The 12,505-nt window shown below is 43.9% G+C and overlaps 1 protein-coding gene across 2 annotated transcripts in view; it reads right to left on the bottom strand.

Annotated features, from left to right (window-relative positions):
- The window catches only part of PKHD1 (PKHD1 ciliary IPT domain containing fibrocystin/polyductin), a 236,131-nt gene that overhangs the window by 153,051 nt on the left and 70,575 nt on the right, over positions 1 to 12,505 (bottom strand). For both annotated transcript variants that reach the window (XM_042032908.1, XM_042032909.1), the window contains exon 36: positions 6,297 to 6,447. In XM_042032908.1, the coding sequence (XP_041888842.1) occupies positions 6,297 to 6,447 (151 nt within the window). The remainder of the gene's footprint in view (positions 1 to 6,296; positions 6,448 to 12,505) is intronic.

Raw genomic sequence — 12,505 nt, 5'->3', positions numbered from 1 at the left:
AAAAAAATAATTCTAATATAGATATTCTCATAACGCATAAAAACAATGTCATTATCCCTCATTTAGGTTGTGGTGCAGACTGTTCTAGAGATTTCTTGAAACTGGAGAGAAGCAAAGTCCCCATTCCAAAGTACACCTTTAATTTGGAGACCTTTTCTATTATGATCTTTTGAGGCCACACTTTGCATTCACTGTCAATATTTTTCCTAATGAACAGCTCATTAGGGAGCTGGGATAAAAGTAACATGTTTATATTTAGTTCTACTTCAGACATTCACTTCCACTTCATATTTGATTTAATTCTACTTATTTATGTAAAGCCGAATACGGTATTAAAGCAAGCAAACTACAAGAACAGTGCTGGATAGTCTCAAGGTTTTTTTTTCAATAATCAAGTGGTAGAAGAGTATCAACAAAATGGTCTTATATATCACTACTGTGTCATAATCTTCAATTAACAGGAAATTTCCTCTGCATGGAAGGGGATTTGCAGATTGAAAGCTCATCCCCTCACCTAGACTGCTCCTTCCCATCACAGGGGAGATCTGCTCTGGTTGTTCCATGACCATGAATAACATCCCCGCAGCCTTCAGCTTGCCCTTACCAGCTCCTCTCACTTGGTGTTTCACAGGACAAAGCCACAGAATCTCCCATGAGACAGGCTCAGGCTCAGAAGTTCTATTCCTGGCCAGCATCCCTGAGTGGCAAACAGCAGGATGCCACTGCCAGAGCTGGAATAGCTTTGCTTGATCCTGTAAAACCGCAAGGCTTCAGTGTGCTGGCAGCCCTCTCACTGCTCATTCTTCTGCTCCAAGGGTGTCCCTGGTGGGGCCTCCAAGCAGGAAAAAAAAATCCCAAAGCAACTAAAATCTTGCTGTGTACAGAAAGAGGAAAACAGAGTTTATGAGCTTCAAGAAAGACAATTAATTATTTCATGGATCTGTCACCTGCCCCCTGTTGACATGCTCATAGGACATTCCAATGAGCCAGGAAAGTTGTTTGCTGGTTGGACCATGGCTGAACAAGATGCAAAGGGGAATTCTGTGATATTGGCCCTATCCAAAAGGCTGCTCAAACCAAGAGTCCAAAATTCATCCTGTACCTCCCTCAAAACATTCCTCCATGTTCACAGCACACAGGTACAGATCCCGGATTAGCTCTGAATTCAAATGCTTACATATTTCCACCAGCACATCACTAACATACTCACAAGTTAAGCTTTTATTCCAGCATTTTGTTGGATGGAGGCCTTAATCCATTCCTGGGAGAGGAACCAGCAGCTGCTTCAGTACTCTCAGACAGAATTCATCTCCCCAGCCTGACAAGCCTTTGTTTTTTGGCTTGCTGTACTCACAGCCATCTGTTCAGATGGCACGTGCTCCCTTGGAAGCTGGTGAGGCTTTTCCCTTAGAACTCAGGAGCCAGGCAGAGGCAATTTGGATTGGCAGCCCAGAAGGTGCTGCCATGGGTGTGTCTCCTTCAAAGAACTCCTTCCATTTCTTCAGCTCTCAGCTGGCCTTTGAGATACTTAGCAACACCTTTGATGGATTTGGAAGAGGAGAGCTGACTTGGTGAGGAAGAGGTGTGGACGCTCCAGGGTGGCTTCTAGCTCATCTGACACCATCTGGGACCGAACTGAGGAGCTTCCAGGTGCGCCTTGTGAAGGCACCAGGTAAACACCACCCACAGAGGTATGATGAAAACAAAGGTCCTTGGGACTTGTTTCAAGTCCCCAAATGATAGACATTCAAAAAATGCACATCTGGAAATTCTTCCCTGTGAGGGTGGGGAGGCTCTGGCACAGGATGCCCAGAGAAGCTGTGGCTGCCCCTGGATCCCTGGAAGTGTCCAAGGCCAGATTGGATGGGGCTTGGAGCAGCCTGGGATAGTGGAAGGTGTCCCTGCCCATGGCAGGGGGTGGAACAAGATGAGATTTAGGGTCCCTTCCAACCCAACCAGTCTGTGATTTTGTGACTTCCTCCTTCCATGACAGTGATTAGAGGAAGGAGTTGGTGCTGCCTCAGGTTTCTGCTCAGTCTGTGCCAGAGCTATGTTCAGTTCCTTGGCCAGGATTAGCTTCCACAGATCTGCTCATCATGCAACATCCCAGAGGAGTCTCAAGAGCTGCTGAAGTTGCAGCAAATCAATTTATTTGGCAAGTGAGAGCCCTGGGAGTCCAACATACATCCTGTAAGCCCATCTGGAACATGATGGCAAAAGAAACCTGCAGCCCTCACCCAAACATGAACCAGGGTTTGCAGCTGGGGGAGGATGTGAAAAGACCCGCACCTTAAATTGCTACTGACTCAGGACCTTAGAACCCCTTCTCCAGGAATGTCCACCACTGTGGGTTGCACACTACTGGCTAACACTGAATCCCTGCAGAAAAACGTACTGAAAAATAAAGAACTGATGCCTTTCACTGGTTTTCCATGAAAAAAGACAGGATTTTAAAGCTCTAAGACTGTTATGGTGAGACTTCAATAATCAATGTAGGAAAATATCACACAGTGACAGAGAGAAATAGAGCTGACTTTTCTTCCTTTTAACTCTCAATTAAAAAATACATTGGATGAAATTTCCCATTAGCTGGTACTATTTGTACATCCCATGTTCTTTCTTTAATTAAAAAACATGCTTATTGCAATACTGCCAGAATCGTTTTTACGGTATTTTAATTGTAATGTCTCTGCCTGATTAAAAAAAGAAAATATGAACTGGAAAATGCCTGCAAAAAAAAAAAAAAAAAAAAAAGGATCACAATGTATATTCAAATGGATTGTTCAAAATGGCACAGGAAACACCATGGCAGGAGCAGGTTCCAACTGTGCCTACTGACAAGGGATTTAAAAATGAGTTTAAGGACTGGTTGATGCCATAGACAAGAAAACAGAGGGAAAAGATTTTTCCTTCTTTCACTGAATTAAAACCCAATATTTATCAGCAGTGACTGAAGGGAGGTTACTTGACAACTATTGAAGTCAGTGTATCAGTGAATATTTGATGCTTGTTGCTAATGGCATCAAAGGCGAGGAAAAGACAAGCAAAATCAATATCTGTGTTTTCCCTACTCCCAGATTTACTCACAGGATCCATTCTGGCCACAGTCTGATCAAAGCGTAGATTACAAGAAATTCAAAATATTCACAGAGTCAGAGAATCAAAGAAAAACTGCACGTGGCACTCAGTGCTCTGCTCTAGTTGACAAGGTGGTGTTTGGTCAAAGGTTGGACTCCATGATCTTGGAGATCTTTTCCAACCTAAATGATTCTTTAAGTGAAATTGAGCCTTTCCCACTATAAGGATCAAAGCAATCTTCTCCCTTATGCCTGCAAGAGTGGCCACCTCAAACCTGCCATTGCAAGCGCAACAGCCCAGGTGGGGATCTTCAATTCCACCGGGGTGTACTGGCAGTGTTACCCCAAAATTCACCTCCAAGGAACTCCTGAAAAACCAGACAGCTTCTTTTTTTTGGTCTCCAGACCTCCCTAGACCACTATAGTTTCAAAGAAAGGCAACAACATATCTGAGGTATCATCCCATCAAACACAAAGAAGTTCCTCCAGCATAAGAGCCACACAAAGGAAATTTCCATCTGTCCTGGGTTATCATAAATATTTCCATACTTGTGATGCCAGGATTACAAAAATAACTGCAATCTGCTGAACATACAGAATTATCTACAGTCTATCTTGTATCTCTTCCCCAATCAGTCTTGTCTGAGCCGTTTCACAGCCAGACTATTAAACTTTCCACTCTCGATATCCACATGTTCATGCTCAGCTTGTTGAGGAGGAGGGAGAAACTGCTGAGCCCTTGTTGCAGTGAGCAGAACCCAGCTGCCTAATCCTATTTTCCTATTGTTCTGACCTCCAGATCTTCTGCCCAGACAGTCTGGTCATGCCCAGAACCACTGTGTATTTGGAGTTATAGATTAATACAGCCAAAGAAGAGTCACTTTAAGACTGCATGTGAAATTGGTGTCCTTGTTCTAACACTCTAAATAATTCCTGCAATGCTGAAATCATCAAAAGGAGACAACACAGAGCAGTATTCAAAATCCTTGTGGTGTCTTAAGAGAAGGGTAATTTCAATCAATGGGCCTGTAAATTTGTGTTGGGTTTGCTGGATACAGCACCAGAAAATGGGCAGTGTAGCAGCAGTGGGTTCAGTAGCATTACAGGGTTTTTTCATCTACAAAGCCTTTTATTTTCAGCTTAAGAGTGCACAGACAGCCTGATGCTGAGTCATGAAAGCCAAAGGGAGTAGAGCTACAATTCAATCCCATTCTCCAGCACTGACTAAGAAAAACTCTCCAGGTAGAATAGGAATGGGATGTTTCAGTCAAAGGACATATTTCCACCTTCCTTGGGGGTTAGGGGTTTACTGCCATGCCCATCTTGCACCTGGGGAAAGCGGTTGATTATTTGATGTGCTCAGGGAGTTGGTAGCTGCTGCTCTGAGGTATCACCTGTGATTCAGTTTGAGATGGGTGTCTATAATTCCTAAGACGAACAAGTCTTTGGTGACGTGTTTTTATCAATACAGGACCCCAAACAGCCCCCTTGAGCTGGACAACTTAAAAAAAGGGAAGGTGAAGAAAGATAAATCTCGGCCTTATTTCAGAGTAGATCTTGGCATGTCTTGATTCCAAATCTAACCAAGGGTAAACAGCCAGAGAACCCATGGAAGTGGGAGTGGATGCAACAGGCAACTTCACAAAACTCAGATAAAAAATTCCCGTGCAGGTTATTGCTTCTAAAATGTTTGGTTACTCTGTTTGCTACAAAACATTGGAGAATATAATCACATCTGGAATATTCTAATGCTGCTTTTCTAACTAAATTGACATTATAAACCAGACTTCTTGGAAAACATGATAAAGAGGAGGAATGATTTGAATGTCAGATGAGACAAAGCCATAAAGATACTACTCCAGACTTCATTAAATTCAATCAGAGCTCCGGTAGCTTCATGAGTGCTGACTCATAGATCAAATGAGCCTTTGAATAGGTCCAAAGTTCAGAGGGTTTCTGCTCCAATATTGTGCCCCAGTTCTGCACAAAGTCAGTGACTGAGCCCCAAAATCTTCATCCAGATTTGCAGCCAAAAGGAATCTGGTGTTCTGACCTGTCTCCTCTAAAGTATGTCATAATCACAATGAATCTAAAAAGAATCTTGAATCACAAATTTAAGATTTTCACTGGGGAAAAATGTTGTACCAAAGTGTTTCACCTTTTTTTAATCTCAAATTCTCAGCTGATTTTTAATTTTGTTTTTAAGCAGGAATGATGTCTCATGTAGCAAGTCTTGAAAACCTCTGAACATTGACTGAGCATGTTCAATCAGTTTTGGAAATGTTCTCACGATAGGGATGAACTTGCAAAGATTTATCTTTATGGAACTATCATTCAAATTTAAATTTAAAAATAACTGTCAAATGCATGAGTTTCACCATCATGTCAATGAAAAACTAGTGCCTTTAATATCATTTTGGTATAAAAGCAATTTTATCAGCAAAGATCCAAGTTTTTACACATATAAAAACTCCTGTTTTCATTTTTTGAGCTCTATTTCAGCAGAGGCTTAACTTTGAGCAAGCACTTTCACCAGCACAACTTATTCCCTTAATACCAGGCATGTGTACAGTAGTTTCCACAATCAGGACCTAGCTTCCAGGGGGGAATATTTCTGGCATGGAATTACGAGTCCTTTGAATTCTTACTTTGACACCCACAGAGATTTCTCACACTTATTCTGGGTCTATGTATGGCTACATAAATCTGGCAGATCCAGGGCTTCCCATCATAACCATGCTCAGTTATTTACCTACTGCCCACCAGCTGTGCTCTAGGATTTTGGATTATTTAGTGCATTCGACAGCTGTGACCTGCAATTCTGTAATGCCATTGATTTTGTAAAGGTTTGTGGCACACGTGCCTCAAAGATGCCGATCAGAACAGAGGTGATTATTGTTACCAGCAGTGCCATTATCACTGAACACTGCACGGGAGAGAAGAAATTTTGGCTGGGGAAAGAAAAAAGGGGAAAAAAGGCCTTTTTGCTTATATTGTCATTATGCCTCAAAGAGCATAAACAATTGCTTCTGCACACAGAATAATTAAATTCTTGCCCTGTCCCCCATCACTGCCCCCTTGCATCTACTGAGAGCAGGCTCAGCCTGAACAACCAGGTGTCTCCTCTGGTGCTGGAGCTGGGGAATGGAAGGAGAGATCAAGGCCGTGAGAAACCCCAGCCCTGGAAGAGGAAGAGCACCGAACCCCCCTCCTGCAGACCTTTGAGATGCAGCAGGTTGAGGACGCTCGTGGTGGTCCCCAAGAGCAGGGTCCGGCCTTCCTCTATCGTGACGTTATCGCCATCTCGCGGCTGGTGGCCAGCAGGCCAGCTGGAGTCCTCGTCCCACCGGCCACAGAACTGGAGGGCAAGCTGGAAAGAGAACCAGAGAAGTTCAAAGCTCACCCCATTCCCACCTTTCCAGAAGTCAGTTTGCACAGGGAACAGTGGAGGAGATGCCAGTGCCATGTCCAGCGTGGCACTGGCATCTCCTCCACGGTGTTCTGGGCAAGCTGACTTCCAGAGGGATCCTGGGTAAGGCAAAGGAATAGAGGGATATTGGCATTGGAGAGGTCCTTTGCCTTCAGGAATGCCTGTCACAGTTTGGGGTTGCCCCTTGTCTCATTCTGGTCTGGGGAATGAGGGGTCTGCTGCAGGTCTGGCTGCGGACCGACCACAGGTTTCCTGGCGTGTGTCTCTCTCTGCCTCCCGAAAAGCAGAACTGCACTGCTGTTTCCTGGCAATGTCATAAAAATAGCCTGAAGAGCTTAGAATTAAAACATCCTGCTGGATGGGCAGTATTTTGCTTTAGAGCTTTTTTTTTCCAAAGGCTCTCCTGCCGCTCATCTGCATTTAGACAGACATTCCTCCTCTCAAATACCTTTTTAGCTTTCTCAGTTTATCCAGTGTTATTATTGCCTCTGCTTTGAGGGTGAGCACAGCAGTCCCAAATAAAGCCCTGAATAACTTGAAAACTGCTAATAGACTGTCTCATGGTGTGCAGAATGGTAAAATTATGCCTGAGTTTAAAGATTCCTCCTCACCTCTAAACTTCAAGCATGTACTTTGCAGTGAAGGTTTTATAGAATCACAGAATTGTTTGGGCTGGAACAATTTCATTCCAGTCCCACTGCCATGGGCAGTGACACCTCCCACTAGACCAGATTGTTTAGGGCCCTGATGGTGAATTTCTTGAAGAATCTGTGAATATTTTTGCCTGGACACATGTGCAAAAGTGTGGACATAGACATCCAAAACATATTATTTAGTCTCATATGTGAACCAGGAAGAACATCCTCAACTCATCTGAGGTGGGGGCGGGGGGAACCAGACATGGAAATATTTGTGGTCCTCACTGGGCTGTGCTAATCCGAAACAGCAGTGGAAAGAATAACCTCAAGACAAAAGCAAAACAGAGTTACTCTGTTTTCAAACAGAGCACATCGAGTGCATTAAAGCTTTTGCTCAGGAGTTGCAGCTGAGGTGAATCAATAATGGGGGTGTTATGATCATTATTCTCTTTTACTCTGCTGTTGTCAGGTTAATCTTTATGTGCCTGATATTTTATAGAATATTTCCCATAGTGCTGTCCCTGAGCAACCTGGTCCAGTGGAAAGTGTCACTGCCCATGGACCTTAAGATGAGCTTTAAGGTCTTTCCAACCCAAACCATTCTGTCATTCTATGATTCTAATTATTTACACCAGGGAATGGGTGATGGTTCCCAGGCTAAATGTTACACCTGGTTGATATCCACACTGGCTGGATGCTGGGATTTTATATGACCCATTCTATGATTTCTCTACAAATGGAATTAACTTGGTTCAGTTCAGACTGAAGCCTGGGACTGCATTAATGCACATGCAGTGAAAAATTCTTGGGAGCTAAAATCCTCGTGTCAGAGGGAGTAAACCACTTCATCATTACAGAAGTAAAATTACTCCTGAGTTGCTAAGTGTAGTAGGACAAGTTTAATTTTCATTAGTTGCAAACACATATTTATATAATTCAGAGATTTAGGACAAGTTTCCAGCTGAAAGGGTAGATGCCTTTACCCACTATCTTTCTAGCGAGGTTGTGAATTGCTCTTCAGTGACAATGCTATGAAGCAGGTTGCATAAAATATACAACAGATCCACTGAAAAACAGCTAATTAAACTTGTTTTTGTCTCAGAGGAGGGGACAGTTCATAGAAAGGTGCATACACTGCTTATCAAGCCAACAGTAGCACAAAATTACAAATTCCATAAACTCCTGTCTGGAACAAATGCTGCCAATGCCATCAGCAAAACGCTGGTTGATGCAGCTGTGAAATGGTGGCATCCACTGGAACACTTGGTTGAGAAGGTTTGCTGAATGCCTTTAAGTCACTCCGACATCACTCTGACCCTCTGAAGTCACTTAGAATCCTGCAACTAACTGTAATGGGCAAACAGGGTGTAAGGAATGTACCAGAACTTCTTCCTAGCACCACGTGCTAGCACTTAGTGAGCTGTTGATAGAAGTCTTGCAAGAGTTAAGAAGAATAAATTCCTCTTCTGAATTTGACTTTTTTTTCTTTTAAGATGGCAACTAAAGATTCCTAACTAGAAAACACTTTAGTTCTTCATTTAAGCTTCTCTCTACCTAACATCAGTGTTTGAGCTATTCTTGATCGGTTTCTGCTGTCACTTCTTAGAGGCCTCAATGCCTGTTCAGTTCTACCAACTCCATCTGGAACAAAAGTCTCAGTATTCATACATGACAGTGCAATCACAGAATCCCAGAATGGTTTGGGTTAGAAGGGACCTTAAAGATCATCTCATTCTACCCCCTGCCATGGGCACAGACATCTTTCATGTTTCTGGAGGATCAGATTCCTCCAAGCCACATCCAACCTGGCCTTGGAAACTCCCAGGGATGGGGCAGCCACAGCTTCTCTGGGCAACCTGTGCCAGGGCCTCACCACCCTCAAAGAGGGATAAAATTAGTTAATCAAGGTCATAAAATTCTCTTTTTCCACCCAGTCCATACCTAAAGGCTTCCAGTTAGAAAATGACTGGCTTAGTCCACCGTCAGGCGCAAACCTGCCTCTGTGTCTTTCAAGTGATTTCTGATTTGTGCTTTTTTTCTTCATAAATAAAATTAAACAGATGAACATCAGCTAATAACACAAGACCAAGAGCTGTTTATAAGCACTTTTACTACCCTTCCCTTGCCATGGAGAGAATAAATCCAAAGAATCTGTTTTAGGAGGAGAAAAGGGGGTTTGGTCAAGGAACATATTTTAAATTACCACAGCACAGAGGAAGGTACAGGGGGGTTAGAGAGAAGGCAACTGTGTAGGGATTGAGGAAAGACATCAAACAATTTTGTTTGGTGACCCTTCTCTTGCAATCCTGCACTCTTCCCTAAGATGAAAAAGCACTTCCTTAAGACTTTTGAGAGAAGAGGGTGTGGTCTAATGCAAGTTTAGTGAAACGGCCACCTGCCCTGAATCACCTCAGTGAAGTACAGCCTTCCTCGACTTTGTGAATCCCAAAGGATTACCCTCCCTGTTTCCTGGGAGAAAAACACAGTTCAATCTCCAACTGCAACAGAATTCTTAAGTTCTTTGCTGAATGGTGGTGGTGTTTACATCCAGTTCCATTTCAGCAGCCCATGGTAAAATAACATGAACTAACACATAAAATAATTGCATACCTCTCATCAAGCAGGGCGGGTGGCAGAGTCACAATTCTAGAAACCCATGCTCTTCCCTGGCCCTTCTGGTTTCCCTGCTGTCTTGTCTAGTTGATCTGTTATCAGTGTGGAACTGGTTGTATCCCTCACTGACCCTACAGGCACCAAATGCCACCATCTCTGTGTGCTAAGGTTGACATGGGGGGCTCTGCAGCCCTGCAGTCTGAGCATGCTCTTGTGACCACAGGAATGGACCCACTAACCTGAGACCCCAAAGAAAAAACACTGAGACAATCATTTCTTCTCTTAAAGAACTGTATGGCCATGTCCTAAACATCTTCATCACACAGAAACTCCAGTGCCTTTCCCTCTGCCTGCAGCTGAGCATGATAAAAACATCCTTCTCACTAGTTTTTTTTGAGACAAGCAAAACTCTTTCTTTTTCCATTTTCTTCCTCTGCCTGGCACCCTGTATTTGACCTCTGGTGTTTAATTGAAATACTTCCCAGTAAGCCTGAAGAGCAGCAGTAGCTGCAAGTGCCAGGGCTGCGGCTGAGTGCCCACCCCACGTGTGCTTTTTGAAAGAACCAGGAGGAACCTGCAGAGCCAAGGAAAGCTGCGTGTCAGCCGCTGGTGCTGAACATTTCCTCCTGTGCCTTTTCCAGCTTCAGGAAAAATGGCAGGGAGTTTGAGAGTCAGGATGGGAGAAAGAGGAGCTGGCATAAAACAAACCCTGAATGGTGAAGCTGGAGCTTGCTTGTGGCAGCTGCTGCAGTGAGGTGGCAGCTCCGTGCTCTGGCTTCAGTGTGTACCAGAGTTGGAAAGATGATTTGGAGGAAACAGAGATTATGAGACCATAACATCTCTGCAGCCATCTGTGCCACTGTCACAGCTCACACTTGAATGTGGCCAATTTCAACAAGGTTTAACAGGAGGAGCAAGACCACAAAGATGCTGCAGTCCTGCAAGGTTTGTGACAACCAGTAGATAAATTGGGGCATGAGTCTCTTCCAGGTGTATATTTTATACAATTTAATGAGTTAAATAAGCAATTATAACCTGAACTGAACATGTAAAATCATCGCCCAAACTGTTGCACGGTGTGCCCTCACATCACACATTGATAGGAAACCCACACTGGCAACATTTCATATTTTGAATCTGGCATAGCAGACGACACAAACTCAGTAGGGAACCAAACTGCAAAATATGGGCAGAAACCTCCTGTGGGTGGGAAATCACCAGCACTGGGAATCCCTAAGAAACCCCAGTAGTTCTTCCTGGAGCACCAAAGAGCAGAAGGAGAAGGGAATGGATCTGACCTGAAAATTCAATGAACAGAGTCCTGCAAGTGCTTTCCAACTCTGACATCCATTCAGAGTGTGTCATGCATACAGCAAATTTTATTTGCTAGGAAAAGGTTCTTTACCCAGAGGGAATTTGGGCACTGGAACAGGTTCCCCAGGTCAGAGCCCCAGGCCTGAGGGAGTTCAGAAGTATTTGGACAAAGCTCTCAGGCACGTGAGGGGACTTTTGGGGTGTCCTGTGAGAGCCAGGAGTTCTACTCAATGATACTTGCACGTCCCTTCCAGGTTAGAATATTCTAGGATTCTATGCACAACTCATATCAAGTCCAAACCTTGTGTACCAGGCCCATAGCTTGTTATAACACAGGTTAGTTTTGGGGGGGTATCAACTCCTTCCCAATCACATCTCCGAAACAATTAATTATGTAAAAGCAAAATAACACTTTCATAGCATACAATAAAAGACACACAGTCTCCTTGGAGTTCAGCATCTTACCCCCTTCCTGCCTACTGTACCTTCTTCTTTCATTTTTCAGGCAGATTTCTTTCCATTTTATGTGTTTTAGCTGCTGCTGTTGTCAGCCAGGCTGGGTTTGCCTTTCTGTCAGCCTTTGGGGACACAATCTCTCAGTATCAGTTTCTCAGCTTGTGCCTGTAACTACCAGGGCTCAGAAACAGCAGCAGTGACTGCAACAAATGAATAAATAGCAGTGAGAAACTTGTAATTCCCACCCAGGCTGGTAAACAATTCACAAATGGGAAGGATACGAGAACGCAAGGTTTGGGCTTAAAAGGTTTGAGAAACTCCTGTTTAGACACAGTGTAGATCATTTGATCACACTTTGGAGTAACTTTACAATTTGTTAAGTGGGGTTTGCTTAGAGTACTGCCCCAAAAAAGGATTGCAACAACAGTTAACAGGCACAAAGACAAGAGCTTTCATCCTCTGACCAGAAAAGAAATTTTAAAACCAAACCAAGAAGCAGTTATGTAGTTAAACACAGACCTGCTTCCTGCTGGGCTCAATATTCTCCCTTCTTCCCTAGATTTTAAAGCAAAATTCGTTACTGTGAGGCCCTGGCACAGGTTTCCCAGAGGAGCTGAGGCTGCTCCATCCCTGGAAGTGTTCCAGGGTGGGTTGGATTAGGCTTGGAGCAACCTGGAATAGTGGGAGATGTCCCTACCCACGGCAGAGGAGTTGGAAGAATACATTCTTTGACGTCACTCCCAACCCAAACCATTCCATGATTCCAGGCTGTGTGTTCCAGCTGAGGGTTAGCTGTGGCATGGCCAGAGGGAGAAACCTGAAATCAGGAGGGTTTTCCCACCAACTCCACCCCCAGCAGACAGTTTTATCCTTTCCCCCAGACCCAGCTGACAGGACCTGGAGGAGAGCGTGGTTCCTGCAATCTTTAGCAGGAGGAAGTTTCCCTTGTCCCAGCGAGCACATCCATGAATGATCAA

The sequence above is a fragment of the Corvus kubaryi genome, unplaced genomic scaffold, assembly GCF_017639235.1.
Source record: "Corvus kubaryi isolate FWS band 111438036 unplaced genomic scaffold, C.kubaryi_AGA036_p1.0 37354, whole genome shotgun sequence".
Lineage (NCBI taxonomy): Eukaryota > Metazoa > Chordata > Aves > Passeriformes > Corvidae > Corvus > Corvus kubaryi.
This window is presented reverse-complemented; position numbering and strand designations above follow the sequence as displayed.